The sequence below is a fragment of the Haliaeetus leucocephalus genome, unplaced genomic scaffold, assembly GCF_000737465.1.
Source record: "Haliaeetus leucocephalus isolate CR32 unplaced genomic scaffold, Haliaeetus_leucocephalus-4.0 Scaffold587, whole genome shotgun sequence".
NCBI classification, from domain to species: Eukaryota; Metazoa; Chordata; class Aves; order Accipitriformes; family Accipitridae; genus Haliaeetus; species Haliaeetus leucocephalus.
Window position 1 is genome coordinate 5,772,425 of NW_010973023.1, and position 26,917 is coordinate 5,799,341.

The window sequence follows — 26,917 nt, forward strand, 5'->3', positions numbered from 1 at the left end:
CTGCTGTTTACAGAGGGAGGCTGGAAGGCTTCAAGCAAGTAGATTTTTGAAGCTCAGGAAGCATCAACTCTGTAGTAATGGTGTTTTCCTTTTTCCTCCCGAGTTCCTCTGGGGGCTAGGACTGAATCTTAAACTTTACAATTTTAGAATTTAAGATTTTAAAATGTAGAGTTTTAGAATCAGCAGAAGTGAGGAGGCAAGGGCTGTCCTTCTGAACAGGAGAATTTATGCAGTGGGGATGATGCTATTGCTTAAACAACTGCCTGCCCCTAGACCCTTCTGTTTAGATTGCTGTTGGAGAGGCTTGTTTGACTCTAATGTTTTTTGTCATTGCCAAGCCAACTTCTTTTAGCCTTTCACAGAGCAGAAAAGGAAAGCCTTGCTCGTATTTCGAGTATTTGAAACCTACCATAGCCTCAAGCTTTAGCTTCCTGTGCTGTGCGGTAGAGTGTCTGATAATGAAAGATGAAAGCTTTCTATTTTTGTCTTGTGAATGTAGCTCATGTTTCATGGGCCAGATTGGTTGATTTTTGTGTGTTCCTTTTCAGTGCTGCCTTTATCTTGGGGAAGGGGGAAGAAGGGAATAGCGACTTCACTAAGATGCTAAATTTAGAGTGGTTAGAAAAAGTGAGGATATGTATCTAGGGTCTTTCCAGCTTTTCATACTCAAAGCACCTGAAGAGGCTGATATGTGACCAAGCATGTCAAGTTGAAAGGGTGGTGCCTGGGCACCAGAAACCCCCTTGCTCTTCACCCCAGTGAATATCACAAGTGGCAAATCTGTGCACCGTGACATATAAAGATGATCTTTCTCTCTTTGTAATTTGAAGTATACGCTGCAGAGATAGCTGTTGGTGGTGTGTTCTGATCTAGACAAGCTTAAAATGCACATTTAAAAAAGTTGTGATTGATTCTGGGTGTGTTTTAATTCTGTGTGCCTAGTACACTGAAGAGCTTGATAGAATAATTTTATTTTTATAAAAGTACTCTTAGAGATGAGGGACAGCACATTTGTGGTTTTTTTCTAGTTACTCAAAGTACAGAGATGATATTAAATGGAAAGGGGAGAGTACAAAAAGAGGATATAGAGGAGAGGCCATGATGTTCTGTGCCTTGGGTGTCACATTTTCTGCCTTAGATTTATTGGGGAAACGTGCTTATCTGAACTGTAGTTAAACAAGTGCTTTTAGTAGTATATGAGTATAAAAGCAAGATATGATTTATATTTTCTTTCTCTAAGACCTATAACCTAGCTGTAGAGTTAATACTTTTTCATTATAGTTGTGTGTATTGGGTTGTTCTCCCACCTTACTTTGCTCTCAGATGTTGGTATTTCCATATTCTTTTTTCAGGATGATGGATACCTTCATTAAAAACATGTCTGCACAAGTATTGCAGAATGAAATACCACATCTATTCACAGTGTGTTCCTGCTGTAAGAATTTTTCTGTGGAGACACAAGCCCACGTACTTGTGTCTAGTCTGAAGTGCTCCAGAGCAGATGCCACCCATGTTCTGCAGGAGGTCATAGTCCAGGATGCAGTTCTGTCCACAAACCCCAGCCAAGAAGTTCTACGGCTCAGCCTTCCCTCTCTTTCTCCCTCAGCTGTTCACTGCTATCCCTTTCCAACCTGCCAGCGTTAACTCCTCGGCAAGCGTGATCCACGGGAGAAAATAACTGTCTAGGCTGTTCTGGCAGAACTCAAGTTAGGTGAATGCTACTAGATGTCACCTCCTTCTGAACACTGGCACACCTGGACAGCATTCCACACTGAGGATGGCTAAGATCCCCTGCAAAATAGTGCTGTTTTCATTACAAAATAGTTAGAGTTGTTAACATTTATAGTAGGTGCTGCTTTTTGTGATGGTATGCCCAAACTACAGCTTCAGAGTCTGAACGGCTAAGATGTTCTGTACCACGCTGCACTGTTCATTATGAATTGGCTAGCGTTGTTAGCATATTTACAGTAGGTCCTACTTTTTGTGATGGCGTTATCCAAACTACCATCTTGTGGAGCCAGGTGTCAAGTTTTCTTTTTTTAAAAATCACCTTGGCGCTGCTGACAGACAGCAGCAGCTTCCAGGTAAATCTGCTGGGTTGCAGGCACGTGTGAGAAGAGTTCAGCATGCGTATGCTTTCATATAGCATCAGCAGCTCCTTGTCAGACCCTGTGTGTGTAGTACAGAAAGAAGCAGTCAGCTTCTTGGGCAGCCTTTCTTGCTGAGAGAGGTGGTGTTCTGTGGAAAAAGCTGTGTCTCACATGAAAGCATCTGGGAAGGCTTTATTCAGCTTCCTAAGTGTACCTTATTTTCTAGAAAGCAAGAGCTGTGCTAGGGCTCATGCAGTTGCCAGAGGTTTCCTTGCTTTGAGTAAGTGGGAAGATCCACAGTGATTTTTTTGAGTTTTTCTATGACAAACTCCCAGGCTAGGAAGACGAGAGTAGAATATGAATGATGAACAGTGAAGCTTTGTACAAGAGCTAACTTCATGTTTGTTGTGCAATAGGAGCTCAGTGCTTGTTTTTACCTGGTTATGAAAGTACGAATATTATTACATTTTGCTATTTCATACTTATTAGATAGCATAAAGGGCATTTTACAGGGTATCCTTTTGATCCTGCTTGTTATAATTCGAAGTACTATATTCAGAAGACATAAAAGTACATTTTAATCCAAATCAAAATGACAAAAAGGCGTATATGCTGGAGAGGGGCATTTGGAGTATACTTGAAGTGCGTTGCTGCTTTGTTCTCCAAGTGCTCTGAGACAGAACAGGCTGTTGCAGTTATACGAGACCTTTGTACACTGATTCCCCGCCTCTCCCCAGAAGTTTAGGAAGCTCATGTACCCTGGTATGGTATACGCTTGAACTGGCATCTTGGAAAGCGAAACAGGTTACGTTGAAGTCATTGACGGGAGCCAGAGAGGGAGCATGTAGCGTGCACTGTGGCTTGTGTGGAGGCTACAAATAGGAGGTCCTGTGCCCTGCTCTGGAGGTACCATGTTCGCGAGTAACTGTGTGTGGGCATGAGTGTGCACACGTGGATACATGGTCATGAGTAATTGTCTCTGTGAAAGGAATTGCAGAAGGCTGACTACATGTCTGGCTAAACAGTTACTGAATCTGGTTAAGCTATTTCAGGTGGATCATTCACAGAAATAATCTGTTGTTTTCACAGAGTCGGTTGTGTTTGCCCTGCTTGTTGAGCATGAGATGGGGAGTTGTTTTGCAGTGCATTGCAGGCTGGTTTTGTTCAGCTTCATACCTGCAGCTGTTACTTTTCCACATGTGCAATTTTTTTCAACATTGCTGGAACTAAATGTTTTTCCTTTTAAATGAAATATGTCAACAATTAAAAAAAAAAAAAAAGCCTCCGTGAGCCAGGTTCCTGGTGGCTGCGGGATTGCTGGAGGATGGCCAGTGGTGCTCGCTGACTGAAGATAAGTGGAAAGTGGCAGCATGTAAGTCTAGAAATGGGAAATGTTGGTATTTGGCTACATGCAGCTAGAACTGCTTTGTGAGCAGAGTCTGAGCACTGTAAAACAGCTGGTGACATGTCTCTATTTGAAAGATGATTTTGGCTTACAATCCCAGCCATGCTGCATGAGATACAGAGTAAACTTCAGTTAATGTTTGCATTTCGTTTGGTAGGTGGCTCTTTTGTAATGTTGCTCAGGATAATCTGTGCTCTTCCCTTTTTCCTGTCTTCCCTCTTACAGTATGTGGTGAAGTTACTTCTCTGCAGTCTTACTGTTTTCTGTCGACTTTCTTCTCATTCCTGCTTGCTGCTTAGGGCCATAGTGAAGGGAGTTCAGCTCCTCCACCTGTATGCTGTGTCAGTAACTGAAGCTGCCTTTTCAGAGCAGAGCAAGGAAGGGAAATGCTGGTATCCATAATGGTATCTGTAAACTCAGAAGTCAGCAAGGTCCCACACTGCGTAAGTGTGACATTTCCATTGTTAAAATGGGTTTCCCGGAGTGGGGAAGAGCTCTGTTGGAGTCAGGTTTAGAAGCAAAAAGGGCTGTGTAAAATCATGGGCAAGTTCTTAGCAGTCAGTATGTGTTTGTTAATGGTTCCACCTTTATGACATGCTAGATTTGTGGAGAGAGAAATGACTATAGGAATCAAGTGGGAATTACTTTAAGTGGAAACACCCACAATCATTAATGAATTTTCAGTGTAACGTCTTTATTAAAGCAAGCATTGTCCTTTTTTTTTCCTTTTTTTTCCCCCTAAGGTGCAACAACAATGAGCAGCAATAATTCTAATACTGGAAGAAGAGCCTAAACAAGGGCAAAAACCATGTCCAGCAGTAAATTACTGCTTTGGGTTTTTTGTTTGGTTTTTTTGCTTGTTCTTTTTAGTGACACCCCTGATCCTCTTTGGTATTGCAAATCTCATTTGCTGTTTAAAAGTTTTCCCACAGAACTGAGAGAGAAATCATGACAGTTTGGCAAAAATGAATGCATGAAAAAATTGAAATGTGTATTTAATATAGGACCGACCGTTGGAAGCACATCCAGATGGAGAGATGGTGCTGCCTGGAATACTGGCGCTGTCTTTGTAGGAAGGAGATTTTCTTGCTGCCCTATTGAAAAATGAGTTTTCCTAAAAGTTATCAAGTTTTTGAGATAAGTTTTGCATTCCGTAATGCACAGTGGCAAAGAGCGAAGAGCCAAAACATTCTGACGATAACATTTTATAGTTCAGAGAGGCACTTTGTTTAATATCCTTGCTTAGCAAATGTAATTGTTGCTGTTGAAAATTGGAAGTTAATACTTACATGACCGAAGGCAAACAACTTTGAAACAAGCCAATTCCTGTTTTCAGTTTTAGCAGATGCCTCGTTTCAGACAAAACTTCAAATAGCCATGACTCATGGCCACCAACTAGAAGTGTTTTGTTGTTCCTGAGGGTACAAAGCAGTTTCTTTTATGTTTTGGGCAGTGAGTCATGGCTGAAAAGCATGTTGTTAGTGCTTCTAAAGGTAAATTGGATAGAGTGATTCTGCGGACAGCACCTGGAGTTCATGCACCGTTAGTTATTTGTGGGGATGGACTCTGGTTTGCTGTCGTGGATTACTCATAAAAGATGACCAAGTGGTTCATAAGATTTATTCTGCTGGTGTGTTTGACCTCCTCTGGAGTCATGGGTGACAAAGAACTGTGAGCTCTCACAGATTGATGCTGGTTACAGACAGATAAGACTGTTGATAGTTGTGATTTCATTAGAGATGAGACATGGGATTGTGCAATGAGCTGGTGAGGCCTGGCCTGATTCAGCATGGTCTCCCGCTGCGCACGTACTAGGATTTGCAAAACACGCAGACCACTGTTGCTTCCACTTGACTCCTCGGCTGGGTCAACAGTGCTCCGTTGTATGGTCTTGTGGGGTGTCCAGCCTCTCCATCAGACTACCTCAGCATCTGTGCCATCAATTAGCCTGTGCGAAGTTGGCAGTGGCAGTCATTGATTCGAGCTGCCTTGCCGGCCTGCAGGTCTGAAGTTGTTTCTTCCTATGTTGGAGGGAGTCTTACGCTCTGGGATGGGTGTTCTGGCTGCACGTGTGCGACTGCCTCTCTGCTACCCTCAAGACCAAAGGTGCGTAGGGCATTTCAGCTTCCCAAGCTACCGCGTGTGGGGGTTTCTCTGATTTTGGTAGCATCTAGATGCAAAGGTGTGGGGATTCACACATTTGAATCAAAGTCAGGGGTGGAAGAGTGTGGCTGATAGCTGGCATGTCTTTGTAACTTCTCCCTGGGGGGGGCAGCTCTTCTTTGCTCAGGACAGCAGGCATCAAACAAGCAAAAGGATGGAAGTTACCTGGCCTCTGGGGTGCAACTATTTCACAGTTCATGGGCCAGCTGGGCAAATGACTAAGTTCCCTGGTGTCTGCTTCCTCAGAGGCATGGATTTGATATTGTGAAGGGTGTGGACTGCAGCTGACTTCCCCAGTGACTCCCCTTGTCTGCTGACAGTGTTGCAGATGGAAGATAAATTGCTCATCATTGCAGTCTGACAGCTGCCTAGAGAGCAGAGTAGGATTAATTCCTGAAGTTCTTCCTTAACTATTTCATTTACCTGGGTGGATGTTCACTACTGAATTTCTAACTCCTTTGAGTTAGAATGAGTAGTAATATAATTACCTGTCTTGTTCATTTCATGTATTTCATGTACGCTTAGCATCCTAGATAACACAGCTAGTATGTTGTTATTTCTCTCTCTTAGGAAAAAATCTACATTATTAAAATAAGCTGGTAATGTGGTCTTACTCTGTTTAGTAGAGGCTGTTGCCTTGGGCTATGGCTTATCTCATTAACCAGCTATGAAGACTGTGCAGTTTTCTATCTTTGCTCTTCATCAGGTATATTACCGTTCATATTATGTGTCTATAGTTTGTTCAGGGCAATAGTGGGTAGGGTATTTGTGTGTTTCTGGTGTATTTACACGAGGCTGCTCTCTGATGATTGCACGCTCTGGAGTTGGGTCTTTTAATGCACGTCTTGATGGGCAGCCGCTCTGTAATTAAGAAAATGCCCTATTCATTCGGCTGGGAGGTTTGCTTACCTTGTATTGTGCCATTCAGTTACCTATTGAGGTGTTACCCTGTGAAAGTGCTGTAATAAGGACAGGCTGTTGGAAAAGCAGGTAGCAAAACAATAGCCTGAAATAAAATACTTTCTGGAGGCCTCTCAAGGATCGTTAATAGACAGTTCCTGAGCTTTTAGCCGTTAAGTCTGCTCTGTGCTCCAGCGGGGTTACAAAACCTGTTTTGTCTGGCAGTAGTATGGATCAGTGAGCCAAAGGGTTATGAACAGTTAAAAAAATCCTTTCTGACAGAGTTCGGGCCCTTGTTTCGGAAAAGCTGTTGAGAGAGTATGAAGGAGATTGGGTTTCTCCTGGGTCTCTGGCACAGGAGTTTGATAGTCACTTAGGTAAGCAAAGTTTGCAGTGTATGTTTGCCCATATTCCTCTCGTTCTTTTTTTCTACTGATAAGATTCAGTATAGGTTGGAGAAGGCCGCTTAGCCACTCGATGTAGTACGGCCACAGCCTTCCAGGAGGGAGAAGATTCGGGTACAGGGTCCTGGGAGAGGGGCTGGGCAGCTGCGAGAACCAGGGGCTGCGGCTGGGGCTGAGAAGGAGCCAGCGATAATTTGGGAGCTCCGAGGGGTGTGCTGGCAAGGGCTGGAGTGCAACTCAGATGTGCGGACTCCAAACAGTGAGGCTGTAGCCACCTTTGCTATTTTATTAAAATTGTAAGCGGTGCTTTGTGAATGTATAAAAAAGAGACCCTGGAGAATGTTGTGTATTAAAATGTCTAGGTTTAGGTTGTAATTTATTAGAGTATTTTTCTGAAGACAAGACTCAGTTGGTTTGTTGGGGTGTCTTTCGTTTATTTGGGACCTTGAAAGGGAAAATTCTTTTATAAAATGAAACTTTATTACTGTGTACAGTTCTGGGACAGGTACTGTATGTTGTCATGTTGCTCTCATTGGAAAGCAAACATAAATATAGCTGCAGCAGTGTTAAATGCTGTGACTAACCTAAGATACTCTTGCATACTGTTTAAGATTTTATGCAGCCAAGCATGTTACCTTCCACCGAAAGAACCTTAGCTGCGATTTTATTTTAGTGATCTGCAAGGGGTTGCTAAGTATACACGACAAATGGATTGCTACCTGCAGCATTGTGAAGAATATTGTAAGAAAATCTTGATAATGTTTTCTGCTCCTTTAGTATCAAAGAAGTCCTGTGGAAAAATGTCCCTGTACCCTCTTTGTGTATTTTCTCCCTCCACTGTATACCTGTATGCATGTATCTCTATCAGGAAAAAAACCCACAACCCCCCAAAAAACCAAAACCTGAAAAATATCTTTATTTTGGTTTCTTCTATTTAATTGCTGATTGCTTTAGAAGTAAGAGGACTATGAGGTCTTACGTTTTCCTGTTTTTCCCTTTCTATTTAACCAGCTGAATAGCTAATCTATACTTCTCTTTGTATTAGATAAAGGGAAAAAAGCCTTTAAGTAGACAAAATGTCTTCTTCCATGGTGCTGTGGAGGTTACTGTGTAGGTGACCTCTGCTTTTTAATTTGTAAGCAAAACAAACTTTGTGTGAGCACAGTCAAGCATAGGTTTTTGTTCTGATTACAGTTTATTTTTTTAAAAAACAGCATGAACCTTTTAGAAGGTTACTTCTACTTACTGCCTTAAGTATGAATGTACTTATCTTGGCTTATGTGATAGCTAAATGGAAGCTGAAAGGGCTCTTTGGAAACCACTTGTGTATCTGTGGATAGCAGGAGTGCCAGAATTACAGCCAACTTGACCAAAATGACATGCTTTATGTATGTTAGGGCATTGAACGAAGCATGCTACCAGCTTAATTTGCCCAAACTGGGAGCTGATTTTACAGTCAATTCATTTCTTTGCTTCAGTCTGCTTGAGTTTGCTTTTTAATTCTGTGAATTAGCATCAACACATGTGGGAGGACATTTTCTTTGGATCCCCCACTAAATTCTGAACTGTGTAGAAGCCCTGACAGTGAGAGGAGTTGAGTTGAATGTCTGTCTCCTCATTTACCCTCTTAATGGGCTTTTCACTGTGTATTTTTGCACCTATTTGAAGCAGTGATACTAGTCTTCCAATTACTGTTCAAGCTCTTTGACTGTGCTGAAGAGCAGTTATGCAACATGTCTGAGTTGCTTCCTTTTTCCCCAAGAGTGGGCAAGGACTGACAGCATTTGATTCTACGTGCAAGTTAACTCTTGAACTGAAATTCAGAGCTCAGGCTACGGATACTCTGAACAGGCCCCTGGTAAGTGAGGAGGAGAGGCTGCTAGCTATTAAAGAATGGATGCTGCGTGCTCGCACAACGTCAGGAGAGGTGGATTTTGGTCTGGTGCTTCTGATACATTGAGTGCAAATGCATGTAGCATTTTTACCTTTCATACATTGTAGGAAGAGGTGACTCTCTTTTGTTAAATTTATTTAAGGTTAATCAGCCCAAATGGCACTGATTGTTTAGTGGTTAAACAAATGAACCCTTGTGCGTGGGCTTGTTACGGTGCTACTTGGTGCCCCAGTGATCTGCCCTAGCAGCTTCCAGTGTCTGTTTCTCCTTCAGGGACCTCCACCATGCCTGTGCTGCTGCCCTTTGAATGTGGAGCAGCTGTGCCAGGTTTATCAGCAGAGGCATCTCCAAATGAGGTGTCTGTGTCTGGTAGGATGCTTGGGAGTGAACTGCCAGGTGGTAATTACCAGAGCAGAGGGCTGCCAGGGCTGTCTGTATACCTAAATCACAGAATGACTCAAAGTCATCCAGCTGTGGTGCATCACTGGCTTGTTTAGATGCTTAATTACATTGCCTTCCCTCTTCCCCTCTTTCCTAGAATCATAATAACCATCTTATGTCTGGTCCTTTTTAAAGAAAAGTTAGGCTTGGATTCTCTTCTCTCTTGGAGAGTTTCTCCTGCTGATGAAAAGCGAAAGGGTGACAATCAAAATCATGGAACTTGTCCAGCTTTGAGGGAAGGCCCTCCTTCCTATATGAGATGGCCGGCAAGCTCTGGCTGAGCCAGCTGTGCCGATTTTAGGAAGTTTGCATTTCCTTTTGCCACCTGCCCCTTTGGCAGAGGTTACCGCTCCCCTGGCCGGGTCGGCGGTGTGGCCGTGCCCACCTGCATCGGGTGCTGGAGAACTGATTCAGCGTGCGTGCGTGTGTTAGCTCCCTGCCTGGATGAGCGACCTGAGCAGCTGTGTGGCATCGCAAGTGCCGTACAGCACGATGGAATCGGGGGGGAGAGTGAGTTCAGCCTCTTGGGGATAGCCTTGTGGTTACGCTGGATTAGCTGCAGTACGGCGCTGCATCCTAAGACTGTGTTTTGGCACGTGCGTGGAGGCTTTGCGCTTGTAATTGATTTCCCTCACTTTCTTTCTGGCTTCGTGTGACCTAGAACATGGAGTGCCACGGCTGAGGGAGTGCTCCTCGCCCTGTAAACAGTTTTACGTATTATTAGAGGGTATGCATTTAATTCCCTTTTTTTAATTAGGAGATTTTTATCTTGGGTTGAGTGATTTAGATTTCCTGCTGCTTATCAATGGTTTAGTGGATGTAGTCGGATCTTGGAAGAGAGCAGTTCATATGCATAAACAAGGAAGAAAGAAGGGGTGGATCCTGCCTCTAGTGCTGGTGGATCACCTTCAAATATTTCTGCATGACTATGTGGTTAGAAAAAAAGGCACCATGTATTTGTGTGACTGTTGTAAAGCTTGGTGTCTTTTTGGGATACTAAAGAAATTGTGTGTAGCTATTGCCGCCCCCGCCCCTGTTTTCTTTACTTAATATAACTAGGGTAAGACAGAGATGACTTTTCAATTCCAGACTTTTTTTTGTGTGTGTGTTATATAGATTTGCTGACTGTATTTTGATAAGAAAATGGATTTTTGACACTATACCAGAAATGTACCAGGTCTATGGACTGGTGAGATAGCATTAACTGTCTTTTTTATTTTAAAATGTTTGTCTTTTAAAAAAGACCTTAGCTTTTAGGTCTTACCCTTTCCTTCATAGTTTTCAGAAAGCCTCATTTGTTTGTAGTTCAAAAAGATTTCTCTCTTCTCTAGTAATTAGCAAATTAAACACAAAAGAAAACAGTATGGTTTTGTTGTTTCCTTGAAACTGTTGTTTACCTTGTATTTGTAGTCTCTCTGCATTTGTTTATTACAATGAAACAGAAAGTAATGCTTGAATTCTCCATTACAAAAGCAGTGTACTAAGTTAAGCATATAAATCACGGGAGTATATGCATTGTGCAAGAGATGGTATTTTGAGCTAATAAACTGGAATAGAACAGCACTGTCTTGTTTAAAGGAAGTGTGGTTCTGCAGCCCTCTATACATTTGCTGCTGAAAAGGGGTATGTTTATAACATAAACAGAGTGGATTTAGGGAAACATGTTCCATGGTGAAAGTGACCTGGAAAGAAACATTTTCATAGCTTCATGTCATTGCTGTTTTTCATTCCTTACACACACATATATCCCTGGCTGAGATGTTCTTTTGTCTTGTTTGTTGGTTTCAGAAGCTTCCTGGCTTTTCTGTAAGAATTATTTGGTGTCCCAGATCTGCCAATTATAAGCTTCTCAAGCGATGGGCACAGGAGCAGAGGGGCAAACCTCCAGGCAGAAACCTGGTGCAAATAGCACTGAAGCAGCTGCAGACAAAAGGGCAGGCTGTGCATTTGATAAAGTAAGAATTGAGTGCACTGGGATTGAAATGTAGGCATATGAAAGGTGACAAATTTAGCCCAGGGTTAACTTGCCTTTGGGAGAGAGCTCAGTCCCTAGTAAGTGTCAAGTGTTCACAGCTTTTAAATCAGGACAGCTTGACTTGGCACAGATTAACCCTTTTGTGAACCCCTATCCTTGGTGTCTGCAACCCATATATATTTGGGTTTCTCTGGTCATGTTATCCGTTTCTGCTTGGGGGGAAAAAACCAAAACTGGGTGAAATGTTGAAGGTATGGTGCATGGTGCATTTCTCCTGGATTTCCAGGCCTGTGGTGGTCCAGATCAAACCATGGCTGTGAAGAGGATGCTGGCCACCTGGAGGTCATGGACACATCTACTTTAGGTAGACATGAACTCCACAGGTGGAGTCAAACATGGCTTGCATGAGTTGCATGTCAGGAAGCACAGCATGTCTCAAGCATGTTGGCTTACTGAGCACAAGCAGAGCAGCTATCATTTGTGGGCAGTAGAGCAGCCCAGGCTTTCCAGAAGCATTCAACTTGCTATGTGTAAGTGCAATCTTTCTTGTTTCTACATAGAACAAATCTTCCAGAGCCACAATTGAAGGGGTTGGTCAGCCTCAGCCCAATTTTTCTTCTTCCAAGTTCTTGAGTATATGCATGTTGCCAGCAAGTAGGAACTTCAGACAGTATAAATAAAAATCAGTGTCCTTACCGATGCAGGTTTGTGTGGGATGTTGTAGTCTTTGGACTGGTAATGCATCCTTCCAGAAGCAAAAATGTGGCAAAGGCTGGAAATTGAGTGAAGAGGAAAAATTCATGTGTTAGCCCTCAAAACTGAATTACCTTGATGTTTGTCACTTCTGTAGTGTTTTTGCTTTGCATTAAAATCTCTTTCCAGTTTGACTGCAGGGAAGTATCCATTTCATGTTCCCCTCCCCAGGAATGATACCCAGATTATGAAAGCCAAGGCTTGGCCCTGTCTGGTTGTGTCTTACATCGCATCTCCGTTTGGTGACCTCATTTTTTCAGGGTTGCTAAACTTGTTCATTTGTGGTGGCCCCACCAGGCTGTTGCAGTACTGGCCCTGTGCAGGGCTTCTGGAAGCCTGTGGTCTACAGCCTTTAACCACTTTGGAGGAAGCACTATTCAGTACCAGTGTTTCCAGACAGCTGTGATTCATTCAGCATGTGTTTATAGTGACATGATCATTACAACCAGGATCAGAGCATAAATTGTGAACCTTGAGGAAGAGGAGGAAGTTGTGCTTCCCTAGCTAATTTACTGGGATTCAGAAGCTTCATAGAATTAATTTATTTTTGCTACAAGTGGGTCAATGATGTACTTTGAAAGCTCTTACGGATTTTCATGTGGCTCCAGGAAAAGTGAAACCGCCTCCCCCCGCCCTGCACCCCTGTTGCATATTCTAAAGCAAAATTCTTCAGACTTTTTATTAGCAACCACAACACACACTCAGCTTCTGAAGCTGCTCTGAGGTGTCGGGCTGAGGAGCCGAAGTTACAGGCCCCGTGCCAATATTGTTGGATGAAGCACTGTGGTCTTTGTCATGCAGAGTGGGCGTAAGGATATATTAATATTAATTTAAAACCCTGGTATTTGGCGTCTTTTCTTGAAGGGGTTATACCTACTTGCTTTTGTCATCTGCATTTTTAAATTAGGGCCTTAAGCACATGTCTGTTTATGGTCATAGCTTTTAGGGTGGGAGTGGCCTTATTAAAACCATACTTTATGAGACTGAGGTGAAAAGCCAGTTTTTGTTTTTTCTTTTAAATGCACAGAGTAGTGAGAGACCTTGTTGTTCTAGCTTGAGCAAAGTAATGTCTCCTGGAGCTTCTTTACTCAGCCTGGAGTAGCTATCAATAGAGTGTCCTGTTGTTTCCATCTCCCTTGACCACTACTTTAGGAGAAATCTATACCTGAGGACAGAATATCTCTTAATTTCTCATCTAGTTTATGACCAAGGGGAAGTAGTGGCCCTTTCAAAATTGGTGGGAACTCTGCAATGCAACTGAATTTGAAAAGTCAAAACTTCACCACAGACACATTGATGTGGATGCTTTCTTTTCCTTGTCTTCATCTCTTGGTGCGCTTGCTGTGTGAGAAATGCTGGGATTTAGGAAAGGGAAAGAGGAGACATTTGTATACACTCTGCAAGAAAATAAAAAATGGTGATGTGGACAAATTGAGTGATCGCAGGAGCCTGTTATAGAAGAAATGGAAGATAAAACAAGGCTGGGGGGGGGTTGTTTCAGTGTTGCAGTTGTGGTGGGAGGTTTTGAGTTTTGATGGCTTGCTTTACTGACATCATTAACATGCTCATCTGAATAATGAAGTTAATAGTCCAATAATGTGAGTGTGTGTGGGCAGAGTTCAAATCTTCAATGTATCTGATGTTCTGTCGGGTGCAATTTGCTGCAAACCTGCTAACAAGACTGTGATCATTCATTTATGGTGTGTTTGGGAGCTTATCTGTGTAACTCAGAAACTTTACAGTGATTTTTTTTAAAGTTCTAATTTTACTTGTACAAAATTTCTGTGTTGATATAAGTATCAATGCTCAACAAAAGGAAAAGAAAACATATTTAGAACTTTCAGCAGTGAAAAATCTTGAGAAGAGATGATAAATGAGTTGAAAAGTCCTGATTACATACATTGATCAGCCATTTAGGCAGCACAATTGAATGATATTTTCCTTTCTGGCTTGTGTGAGAAGACCAGCAAAATTGACTGAATCCAGGTGAGTTTAAGTAGTTGATGGATGATGTAACTCCAGCAATAGTTAATCAATGTTATTGTGAACTTAATTAGGCTAGCGATGACAGTCACAGTAGAAGCAAATTTAGCTAAACTGGTGTGTGTATATTAATATCATAGTTTATAACTGGCATAAACTTAAAATTGCACTTGCAAGCCTTGCTTTTACAAACTAAACTTAGATGGACTGTCATTTAACCAAACTAAAACTTCACTTGTGAGATCTTGCACTACCTAAAATAACTATTAAAATCCCACCTGAAGTTAATAGGTGACAAGGAAAGGCAACAGTAGCAACTGCATGGAGTCTACCCTGGAAACTGAACATTTGTAATAGTTTTTTGAAGGATAAGCACTTGTACATTATTGTGAAATATAGTTACCAACATTTGGTTTTGGTTTTGCAGTAAAAAAAATTCCATTTGCCAACATGAAGAATAAAAGAAACCACAACTTTTTTTTTAAAAAAAAGGAAATAACAGCAATACTTCTGTGAGATGGTTCAAGACGATTTTAGTATGGGCTTTGTCTCACATTGGCTTTGAAGCGGTGATGATTAACATTTTTAGGTTTAAAGTTGTGTTTAAGGGTCTCACTGTAGTAGGCTGAAGGCCTTTGGGGTTTTGTTTCTTTTTAGGAACTGCCTGCCTTAAGAACATAATAAAGACACAAACTGTGTGTGTAAACACCCTGTGTCAGAGTCCAAAAGGTAAAGCATTGAAAAGGTACAGCATGAAAAATTCTGTCTATGATGTACTGAATTTCAGCTGAAGGCTTCCCAGTTTTATTAAAAGCAGTACATCTCCACTGGTAGGAGAATGAGTGGGTTTTTAGCCATGCTACTGAACAGGTAGAGGTAATAGACCTGGGGATCCTGTGCTTAAAGGCATCCTGGCTTCTTAAAGTTTTGTCTGTATTAATTTTTCTCTCTGTTTTCATCACTAATGGAGCTGTCTTGATGGCAAGAGCATGGTGGTGCTTGGAAAAATGGAAGCCTAGAAAAGGCGTGCTATAAACTGCTTCCACGCTGCAGTCAGGATACCTTCTGACTTGTCTTATTCAAGGAAGCCTTAAATTTCCATAAAACCAGGATAACTTACAGTAGTGTGGAGCTCATTCTAGCCTGAAAGACCTGCGTGCGGGATGGGGAAGTTGTTAGGCAGTTAGGTCACCTAGAGGACCATGTTCCTGTGCTGCTGCTGCTGCTGTTGGTACCTGGGCTGCATTGCTGCTAAGCTGACCTAGGTTTGTTGCGATCATGCATTTGCCTGCAGAAGAGGCTGCCTTCGGCTGTGCTGGGCCCATCTGGTGGTTCAGTGCTGGTGGGGCTTAGGCTGTGGGGGGAGCTGGTCTTACCACAGTGCAAACTCTGCCGCTGAGCCAGGTGGGTGCTCGCCTTCTCTTCTTGTTTGGGGCCGTATACCAGCTTTTCCTCTGTTGGCAATTCCTTTGATGTCTCGATTACAGCTTTTGAATCTGTGTTCTGCCTGCAGGGTGATTTTTAGGGTGTGTGCAAGAGTGACCACTTGAGATTGCAGCCTGGCTTGTGAGAAAGCAGGTCTATCAGTTCCCGACGCTGGGGGATTGTGCTGCCAGCTCCCAGGGGCTGCTCCGGCTGCTCAGCCTGGCCAGCACTGCTGCTCCTCACACTGCTCCATGAGCCCCCTGTGCTTCACGTACCCCAGCCAAAAAGCTCTGGAGAGCAGGTTGGCTTGGTCAGCAGAAGAGCTTAAGCAGTTACAGAATGGGTGGGGGAAAGGCTTGGCTAAGAGGAACCAAAGGCTTGGCTGGCTAGAGAGCGGGGCAGAGTGTTGCCTGCAAACCTACCATCTAAATAGAGTGAAGGCTGTTCTCAGGTTTACTTTCCTTTTTGGCAGACTGTACCTCCACAGCAAAAATTAAGAGAGCCTGCAAATTGAGGAGCTTGTAAATCATAATTCTAGATAAAATGATGAAGCCCGGAAGGATCTAGTTAGCTTTACATTTTTGTAGGTTGCACTGACAAGCTGAGCAAGTTGTTCAAGTTCACAGTAGCGATGTAACCTTTTAAAAAGCTTTCTTCTTCTCTGAGACTCTTGTGTTCTGAAATGAACAATGATTAAGCAGCATCAAGCATGTGGCTCAGTGCTTACAAACCCGAATTTCAGCCACAAAATTGTTCTGAGAAACAGTTTGACTTAGAAGACCTTTGCATCAGAGTGTCGTGAAGGCTTTTTGGGGAAGCAAGCTGAATTTTTTCCAATTTTTCAGACGCAACGGTAGTTTACAAAGCACTGGAGTCTTCTGTATAGCTAGGAGCTGACTCTTTACTGAGTGTTGGGTAGCAAGTGTTACAGTTGTTACACTTAACTCCTAAGTTTGAAGAGCAGAATTATTTGTTGGTTTTGCATTCAGTGGATTGTAATTTCCTTTTTTTAGCATGGTTTCTGCCATTTTTTGGAAGTTTAATTTCCATTTGGCTGTTAGAAATTGATGATCTTCTCAGATAAATAGGGATATTTCATTATTACATGCATTTTGTCAGGTTAATATACTATATAAGAAGCTGTACAAGTAAAACACAGGCAATATTAGTGTGATACATTTAAATAAGAATCTTCACAAAACCAGAAAGTATTAAACCAGCTTTTATATTGGACAGGAGCATATTCATTTTTAATAATGAACAGCAGTAGATAATTGACGTTATATGACTTCTAAAAATCAGCACAAAGAATAATGATCCTCCATCAACAGTTACTTAGAGGTTTTTGCCCAGTGCATGCAGCTTGTACTTCTCAGGCAGACAACAGGGCGTGCGTGTTGGGGGTGGGGTGAAACTGCAAATATTTTTTTGCAGGATGTCGGAGGCAAAATTGCTTTCCTGGAATGTGGCAAGTCCTGAATTTCTGTCTAAGGGTAAGCCAGACGCAGTCAGCTGTGTCACTGCCCAAAGCTGGCCTGGCCTCTGGGTTTCCTGCCTGCTAGATACAGAGTGGGAGCAGGGGAAAGGACTTCGAGCTGGGATTTGTCATCTGGTGCAGAATTCCGTTAAGAAAGAAATCCATCCAACATCATGCACCTGCATGATGGGAGTGGGGATGTTGGTCACACCTCGGTTATTTAGCTCCCCTGGCTGTAAGAGTATAAAGTGCCTGACAGAGAAGCTTTTGTGTGTTTTCCCCAGATGCTAGCTACTCATCAGCTAAGCTGGTGGATGGGTGGTCGGCACTTCGTAAGCCAACAGAGGATGCCTCAGCCATCTTCACCTCCCAGTGCTTAAATAATAAAGTATTGGGAGCTGTGGGAAAGGAGTTGCATGGGGGGATGGCAATGGGCAGTGAAAGGGAGGTCCCTTCCAGCCCTGCCTTCTTGTGCAGGAACAGGGGAATAATTTGTTCTCTTCTTCCCATTTCTGGGAGGTGTTTTAAAGCTCTGAAAGAAAAGATTTCTTTCGCAGAGGGGCAGTGTGATACACTAGAAATAAAATAACTGTAAAAGAGACCACCCTATAAAACGTAAAACAGTATTAAAAAAATATCTGAGTTTGGGGGCTGGGAGTATAGTGGTGGCTTTTGAAGATTTTAAATGGCCAGGTGGCTAGTTCCAGCACTTAAGCACCGTTCCTTTTTTGAAAGATTGATGGTCTTAAGATATCAAAGTATAAAAAGATGAAGACTTGCAGCATACCTCAGGTGATTAAGGATGGAGTGGCTGTAAAGTTGTGTTAGTTCCAGTGGGTACTTTGTATTTTACAGGTGATAGAGATGGAAAAAGGGTTCTGTGGGGAAGCAAAAGGAAGAAAAGGAAATCAGAGTGCACCTGAGGTCTGCAGTGAGGCTCCTGAAGTGATGTAGAGGAACAGATCTTGAGTAATCCCCTCTGGACCTAATGGGGAAGAGGGTTTTGTACCTGTAACAATGGTTTCTGTGGGAAAGACCTGCCTTGGCTTGGACGTTTTCATAACTTTCCACCCATTGATTTGGTTCTGTGTTTCAATTTGTATATGCCAAGGAGAGGACAAAAAAGAGTTAATTCTACAGATTTATTAGGCTGACATATTTCTCTGGCCCTTAGCTCTTGGGGCTGTCCAAGGTCAATGTTGTTGAGACTGTGGTTTTTGGCACTGCGTATTGAGGAAAATTTGTTTTACGGTGCTTATTTATTTTATTTTAATATTAAGTGGAGCTAAGTGCATTGCACTTTACTAACTGAATCTTCATTTAATTGTTGCTAACTAAAAGCAAATATGAATGGTTGTTAGAAGAGTTGCTTACAAAACGCTTGCATTATGGATCAAATCGCATTTCCTCTGTCCCTGAAGTTTTTGTTTTGTTTCCTGGTCTTTAAAATTCTGTATTATGTTTGCATGTGACATACTTACAAAGAGAGCAACCTTGTCACCTGCAAAACGTTTAATCTGCAAAACTTTTAATCTGGCATTTCTAAGTGATAAAATTAAAGGGAAGAATAAAAGCCCTGCAATAGCAAAATCTATTTCCAGCTGCTTCTGCATAGAAACAGCATCATACGCAGCACACCAAAATGCTTCCAGTCTCTTACCTGCTGTCCGTAAACCCAGAAGGGGGGTCTGTGTAGGAAGAGGGAAGGCGTATGGATGTTTCTTACTATTAACACCAGGGATAGGTAGTGGCAGGGTTTTTCTAAAGGGTGCCTGTACGCTTCTTTTATGATGGAGAGAAGTAATGCAAGAACATAAAAAATTGTTGCACAGAAAATGCTGGAGCCCAGGGCCTTTTGAATTGCAAGTAAACAGCATGTTTTCAACCTGTTATTTAACCAAGTATTGGGGGCTAGAACATCGTAAAAGGCTGGTATGTGGGGAATGTATCCTGCTGTGGCACTTCGTAACCTGAATGGAGGCAGTGAATCTGTGTAATGGCTGTATGCAGAGGAGAGCAAAAGTGTGGAAAAAAACTGGAATAAAGGTGTATTAGCACCAATGTGCTAGTGACCTATTTAGGTGTAACGTAGATACAGAGAAGGAAAAACCCCTTTGGGGTTGTATGCCTCATTGATGAGTTACAAATGAATGTATGTTCTTGAGCCTGCTCCCCTCCTCTGCCCCAGCTGGGGTCAGCCCAGACTGGGTCCAGTGCCATGGAGAGGACTTTGTATCCGTGAAATGCTGCTGCTCTGTGTTGCCTATTTTCATGAATCAGAGCAGGCTTAAATAATAGGGTAGTAGTTAGGTCTTCTGGTATTTAGTGCTTTACAGCTCGGTGGTTTTTTGTTCTTGGGAATTGTGTGGCGGTGAGAAGAACACGGCAAGGAGGTTTTGCAGTCTGCAGGGGGTCACCTCGGCGTAACTGCTCTGTGTTGGACATCTCTCATGAGGCCATGAAAATCAGTTCCATGTCTGACTGGTTGAAAGAACAACGGAGCCCTGCACGCATATGCAACAGATGGCCGCCCCTCCACAGGCAGCCTTGCGGTTAATGGAAACGATAGGATACGATACAAAATTCCGGACTGCAGAGTCTCTGAATCAGGGGAGTCCCGGTCCGCACCACTGGTGACCACATCACAAGCTACCTCAAGTGACAGGGGCTGGCAGTTGGGGTGCCCATGGCTCCTGTTGCTGCCATTGGTGGTGTCCAGCCAAAGCTGAACCCCTGTCAGTATCTTCTGAAATCCCACCTTTATTGGGATAGCTGAGTCATTTGCGTATTGCAGACAGGGTTATAGCAAGTGTTTGTATTTATTTGTGCTCCAGGTGTTAAAGAAGCCAAATTTGATTCATGCGTCCTTTACAAACAGTTCACAGGGCTAGGACACTGCCTGAAGGTGATAGTGGTAGTCTTGTTACAGTTGTTGGAGGAGCTACTGAGCAAATTTGGTTTAGGCAAGAGATTTTGTATTAATTTGCTGATAAACCTCCAAGCTATGTTATTTCCTCTCATACTCCAGAATTAGGAACCATTTACTCCAAGCTTCTCTTCCAAGCTTTGCCACTTCATTTTGCCCTTTTGTTTTAGGCAAACCTCTTGGCATGTCCATGCCTCGTTTTTTTGTCAATTTAAAAATGAGGATACTTTTTTCTTAAGTATCTTCCAGGCAGGACTTGTTCATTGTTGCCTCTGAAGTAGAAACTGCTCTGCATATTGGAACAGCTCTCCAACAGCTAAATAAGCATTTCTGTTGAAAGAGTTGTCCCTAACTTGGACTGAAAGGGAAACTTGAATGAAGCACTCCGTTATGCCATCTTGTGGTGTCCCCTGTCTTGTTCACTAAATGAATTTGAAAGGTGCCTCTTCTCTCTTTAAACACAGAAGATTTATTGCCAGCAGTTCTGATATCTGACCCTACTTTTTTGTAAAAACCCATTTCAACTAAAAACTGTTCCCCATATATATCATCCTTTGCCATCCAGAAAATATGGAGATTGGTGGCCCATAACAGATGAAGCTTGAGGATTTTAATGCAGCACAGCAGCAGTAAGGACCAGTGAAAACCTGTGCTCCGCACAGTGTGCTGGTGGCAGGGCAGAGGGCAGGCAGGCAGGCTCTCCGTCCGTGGTTCCAGAAAGGGGACCTTGTTGAAGAAGCTGTGGTTGACTTCAGGAACGATCGCAGAGGAACACGCAGCAGAGCAGTCCTTCGTGGGGATGGCCGAGGTCTTTAGTTGTGCTGCAGAGCTTGCCCCCGTCTTGAGCAGGAGAGAATTGTACTGATGCAAATAACAGCTTCCCTTACTGCTGGAGGGTCTGCTCTGGGGTGTGTTTTGCGTAGGTCTTTGGCTGGTCACATAGGCACTGGTGACTTAGGCAAGCCTGGGAATGTGTTCAACTCGGCTAAGGTCAGCTCAGGGAGGGAGAAATTCTGGGTTTTGTGTGTGAATGCCAAGAACTGAATTGCACTAATCCTGTCCCCAAGGATCTTCCCTAGCTACAAAAGACCACTTTAGTGTTGGTGGATAAAAAAGTAGGCATTTGGAACAGGAATGAATGAGGTTTGTCATTGTTTTTATCATAGGTGACACTTTAAAAGTAGCAGAGACCAAATGATCAAAGTCAAATTCAGCCTCAGACAACTGAGAGGGCTGTGGGTGAAGGTGGTGGGGCTGTGAGCCCTTAGGTTGGGGCCGAACTGGGCTGCTTTGCTGGTGTTGCTGCTCTGCAGAGAAACCCACCATATGCCAAGTGACACCACCATTTCAGAAGCAGCATACACATTCGTGTTGTGCCTGAGCTAATTAGGCTTCCAGAAAGACCTCCAGGATGTCAGCTAGCTGCTTTGTGTAGGGAGGCTCAATGCTTTTAGCAGAGACTGCCTTGCTTGAAACCAGCTCGCTCTCTAACATGGTGCTGAAAGGCGCCTTTTATCTAATCGAACTCCAGTTGCTTCAGGATGGAGCATTTACAACATCCCGGGATGCATTTGCAACCCGGGAAATGAATGGTCGATCCTATAGGGACGGCGAGAGACCGGATGCTCTAACATGTATTGATTCATCCATACGTTAACAAAACAAAAACTGTATTAGTGCTGCTGCTTTACCTCATGTTATTATGTGTACATTAGATATTGGATTGGTAGTAGTAATGGGAAACATGATAGAAACCATAAAGCAACTAATAAGTGTGGAAACTTAAAAAATAATGATGATATTTGGGATAATAATGGTAATGAATAATAATAAAAATGGGGATGTTGCAACTAAGAGGTATATAAACAAAAGCAGCTGTCTTCTGGACTTCAAGGAATTCTCAAAATGAGGGATATCTAAATAAGAAAATACATCACAAATGTTTCTTTCCTCAAGTAAATTATAATGGAAGAGACAGAAGCAGTTTTGAGGCTGACAAAATGGCAGTTGCTGGGGGGAAAAGAAACTACAGTGGAAGAAAAGGATCAGAGAGTGTATTTTAAGATGTAAAACTGCAACAGTTGATCAAAAATATACTAAGTTTATGTTTGTTTGTTTTTTAATATCTGTGTCAGTCGGTTTCCAGCAAGAGAAAAACATTTGGCTAATCCATCTTTTTTTTTTTTGAGATTTCAGTAGAGGGAAGTTTCAAAACATCTGTGCTAGTGAGTGGAACGAGCTTCATGCGACTTCCCGGGGCCCATGAAGTGCTGAGGTGGTTTCATTTTGTTTTATATTTAATCACGAAGCTGTGTACACTCACTGTGTTTTCCAGAACTCTTTATTCCTGGGCATTTTAAAAAGGGTAGTAGTGATTTTTTTAAAAAAGATTTCATTTGCTTGTGAATTTGAAAACTGCTTTGAGTTGCTGTGGTCTGTCTGGCAAAATAGATGCAATTAGCACAGAGCTATGTTGCTCTAATGATCTTCCCAAGACTGACTGCCAGGTAGGGTGGCTGGGTTAACCCAGTGCAGCCCTGTTAATTTAACTTACAGTGCTAAAATGGGTAATAAGGCTGGGATTTGATAATAAATCAAGAAATGCATCTGTATGCTTATGTTTCATTGATATACTTGCTGAGGATCTGTGTTCAAATTAATTTTACTTGCTGAAACAAATTATTCTGGTAAATAGAAGATGACCTTGTAGGCCATGAGTCTCCGGAGAAGTAATTTGCAGGGTATGTTTTTGGTGAACGTTTCCAAATTAATTTCCAAATTTTGACTTGTTTTATGTACATTGTGAGCAGCGTAGGGAGCGTTAAGGAATTTGGAGTGATAAAAATGTTAAGAAATCATCAACTTGGGTATCTGTGTGTGAGTATGAGTCATTTAACATTCAAATGATAATCCTATTTTGTGCTTGAAAAAAGGCAGAGTAGGAAGACAGACAAAAGCTACTGTAGACTAAATATAATTCTCTTTTATTGTCCCTTCCATGGAGCAGCAGCCAGGTTATGTACCCTGTATATAATTCGCCTGGATGTGCTTGCTGCCTTCTCATCCGTCACTTGCAAACCTTTTGGCTTACAAGTGTGTTAAAGCATGAATCCACTCCTGAGTCTCTCTCTCTACCCTGCATGTGTTTATCTTTTGATGGGATCTTTTAACTTTATTGATGATTGAATACTACTTGTGGCCAAACAAAATGGTTATGGAGGAATGGGCCTGTGTCTCCTTCAGCTGAACAAGTGATCATTCTCTTATCAGAAGATAAGGTAGGTTATACAGTGTGCCCAGCTGACATTCCTGATGGGTTGTGAAGGGAGGGAGCACTTTGTTTGGAGTTGTCCCTGGAATAGGGATCTGCTCCTCCGAGTCTCTGGTTTTCAAAGTGATTTTCATCATGACACTCCTCCTGTACTCAGGGTTCCCTGGGTACAAAATAAGTGTAACAGTGGCAGAATATTTTCCGTAAAATGTTTGAGAACTGCTAGAGAGTAACTGGTGGCTACTTCTGCTTTTTGGTTTCTTTGTATGAAGAAATTAAAAACTCCAGGAGATCTAGAATTTGCCTATTCGTAAAACGCAGTACTCCTGGATACTTCTGAAAGCCCTAGACAATTGTGCAATTAAGCACATACTCGTTATTCATGTCAGAGGAATGCAGAGAGACCTAGGACTTCCTTCACAAAAATAGCTCTGTGCTTAAAAGGGGCCTTGAACTGTCAGTGTGAAAACACCTCCGGATGCCACTGCCTTTGGCGCCAGCATGGTATTTCACAAGGGAAGAAATAGAGTGATACGTTGGTTTAAGTAGTCTATAATATATGTTCTGTTGCCCTTGCAAGTACTAACAACCGTGCAGAATCCTATTGACATGGGAGAGCCAGTATCTTAATAGCCATTATTTATTTATGCACTGAAGCCTTATTGAGGAGAAAGAGGTCACTGAAAACTGTTCATGTTTCGCAGCTTATCCAACAAGTCTCAAGTTGATTTGGAGTAGAGACTACTGTGTTGCTAAATGTGAAAAAAAACGGTGATGTTAAAATGCAGATGTCTTTAATTTTGCAATAATAGTTGACCTTGGCTTCAATTGGCTTTATTTAAAAATCAAACCCTTACTTGTTTGTGACAGTCTCAACTGTGAAAACTGTAGAAACCTCAGTGTTACTGGATTAGAGGGCTCAGGCTTTTTTGTACCATTGTATTTGCTCAGGAGTCGTTTCTTTACCGGCTGAATGGGGACTATCATCTTACAGTAGTCCTCTCCTTTGTATGTGACTACATCTTCTTAAGGTAAGTGGGTACTTCAGCTTTGTTGGTTTTAGCAAGATCATTTGGGGAGCATTGGTACATCTGCCATGAGAATATACACTGACACGTGCTCTGTTGGAACATCCTTTTCCAACATACTTGTGTTACAGCCTTCTGGTTACCTGGTTTGCATTTAACTTTGTTATTTGGACGGCTCATGTGTACTGTAATCACGTTAAAGGGACCTTGTCAATGCTCATGAAGTAGCTTGCACCCATATATGCAGGCAAATGTTTTATAACAGGACTGTGACGTGATTTTCCTGTAACCAGCTGTCCCACTGTGGTGGCATACACATGAACACTGATCCCTCTAATGTTGTAGGCCGCTACCTAGAAGGTAAATACAGAAAGCAGCTCTTCAAAAGCTGTCCGTTCCCCTGACTATCTCACTTCTGCACCTGAGATGTGGCGAGCAGAAGCGGATCAGGAGAAGCTGTTGCAGCTGCTCTGCCTACTGGTCTGGAGGCATTTTGCTGGTGGTGCTGGTGCAGGGAGGGTGCCTGATCGCCTACCCCTCTTCAGAGCTGGGCGGCTTGTTTGTGGGTGCGATGATGGGCAAGAGGGGCACCCTTACTGATAGGGAAGCTTTTCTTGTGAGCACGCAGGGCTGTGACTGAGGGTGTGATTCTCCCCAGAGGCTCCCAGGAGAGTGAGGTGCACCTGCTGTGGGCGGCTGCCCTGAGGAGGTGGGTGGGGAAGGGAAAAGAATCAAGGTTTTATTACTGTGAGAGAGAGATGCTGTCTGGCTGGGGTAAGTGCGGTTGTGGTAAAACCCCTCTGACTCGCCCTTCCCCTTTCTCTGCATGCCGTACTGCAGAAGGCGTACTTGCGATAGGCACGGCTGGGAGGAGAGCAGGAGAGACTTTCTCCCCCATGCATGAGCGCAAGGGGACGAGGCTGGATATGCCAAGTCTGACGGCCTGGATATGCCAGCCAGCGTAACAGGCCTTCAGTGAAGGGGTGAGCCTTACAGGAGGCAGTGGTTACTATTCCACAAGGGTTTGGGTCCATCTACATCAGTGATAACCAGAGCACTAGGTCTAATCACATCAACCCTGAAACAGTCTGCTAAAATCCAACACTAGCATATAGCAACATTCATGCTCTTAGGTTTTAGCAAGATGTGTTTCAGCTGAGATGCCGAAGCTGAAACTCAGTCTCTGAAGCATTTGAATGGCATTTGGAGCTGGGTGCTGGGTTGCCTTCTCAGGCTGGTTCTTGCTCTCCAAGCAAGGAACATGTTTTGTGTCAAACCTGCTCACCTAGAGATGGATGCTTACCAAGCAGAACTGGGTTCAGGAGGTCCCAGCTGTGTGAAGAGCTCTGCACGTGCTGTGGGATTTGGATCCAGATGTTTGAATTAAGTTCATTTCAGGTTTTTGTCTGGAAAAAGATGGAGCCAACAGTAGCTAATTCTGTAGGCAGATAAATAAAAAAGCAATACTCTAGTTTTGCAAAATGAGTCGTTCCTTTTGCAAAGCGTAAAATCTGTGAGTGGGATGTGCTACTGGAGATTGGAGTGGTACTTTTATAGATCATTATATTTTGATTGGCAATAACTTCCAAAATATTTGTTTTGTTGTGTTTTCTCCCCAGAGTCACTGGTCTCACTAATCTAACCACGTTTTTCCATTGTCCTTGCTGGAGAAGAAATGCAGGTGGTGTCAATGAGAAGTCTCTGCATTGTTACTCTATAAATACACTGAGTGTGTCTAAAGCAAATGTTTGCTTATGGTCTCTTGCATTACTAATAATATCATGTTTATTTTGGATATTTTTGTTATATTTGAGTCCATCATATGTTCCTGGTAGGACTTCTTATTCTTACTTCTTTTTAAAATGTCACTAAGATTGCTATTAGATGTTCTTGAGAGATTGATTAAATAAATTTCTTGCAGCTCGATGCTGTACTAACTAGCTTATAGCTGATCAGATTGCAGCAGTCTCTTCACTATGCTCTACTGGATCTGAGCCCAGTTTTGCTTCCTTCGGTGTATGACAGCAAAGGGAATCAACACTCACTACTAGAGGCTTTTTCCCTCTGGTTTCAGGATTTTCCTGGAAAAGAATCTTTAATAACATTCCTGATAAATTAAATATTTCTTACAAATTCTGTTCTTCTTTTTATAACAGGTGTTGGCATCATGTCGGGCATTTCTTTTAACATCTCGGATTCCCACCAAGGTAAAGCCACTGTGCTTCTATAAATACTCTGGTTTTTTAGATACAAATGTAAGTTGCAGGAACTTAGCATATTTTAGTTATACATGTGCATCTGTTTATAAAAAAATTGAGGAATGGTGTGTTGCATGGTGTTGAATTAGAATGGTGCTTCCATTAGTGTCTGTCTTAAATGGATTTGTCAATTTATATATACTGTTTCAGAGGATTTTTAATTTCTAGAAATGCAGGTTGATGAAGAATTATGTTGGAAACACTGACCTGAAGAACTGTGAGATGAGCCTGATAACCTTTGTAGTGGGACAGTTTATGTCCAAACAAGCTGATGGCATTATTCCCTTTAGTGTTTGTAGTGTCAAATAGAAATGCATTTGATTTGGAGACAGAAATTTTGTTGAGTTTTATTAAATTCTGCTGTTTTCTGATGATTTCTGTGGTTCATTTTGAAAAGCATCTTGCCAACCTGCCTTGTTAATGCCAGTGAATTATTTTTTCTAATCCTGTGACAACTCGTAATGATTGTTGTAGCAGAGAAAGATAATTTCCACATGAACGAAAATGACTGATGTGGAAGAAAT

The 26,917-nt window shown here is 42.5% G+C and overlaps 1 protein-coding gene across 1 annotated transcript in view; it reads left to right on the top strand.

Annotated features, from left to right (window-relative positions):
* The window catches only part of LRRC16A (leucine rich repeat containing 16A), a 211,431-nt gene that overhangs the window by 67,989 nt on the left and 116,525 nt on the right, over nucleotides 1-26,917 (top strand). The window contains exon 3 of the mRNA XM_010578007.1: nucleotides 26,292-26,342. Coding sequence (XP_010576309.1) covers nucleotides 26,292-26,342 — 51 coding nt within the window. The remainder of the gene's footprint in view (nucleotides 1-26,291; nucleotides 26,343-26,917) is intronic.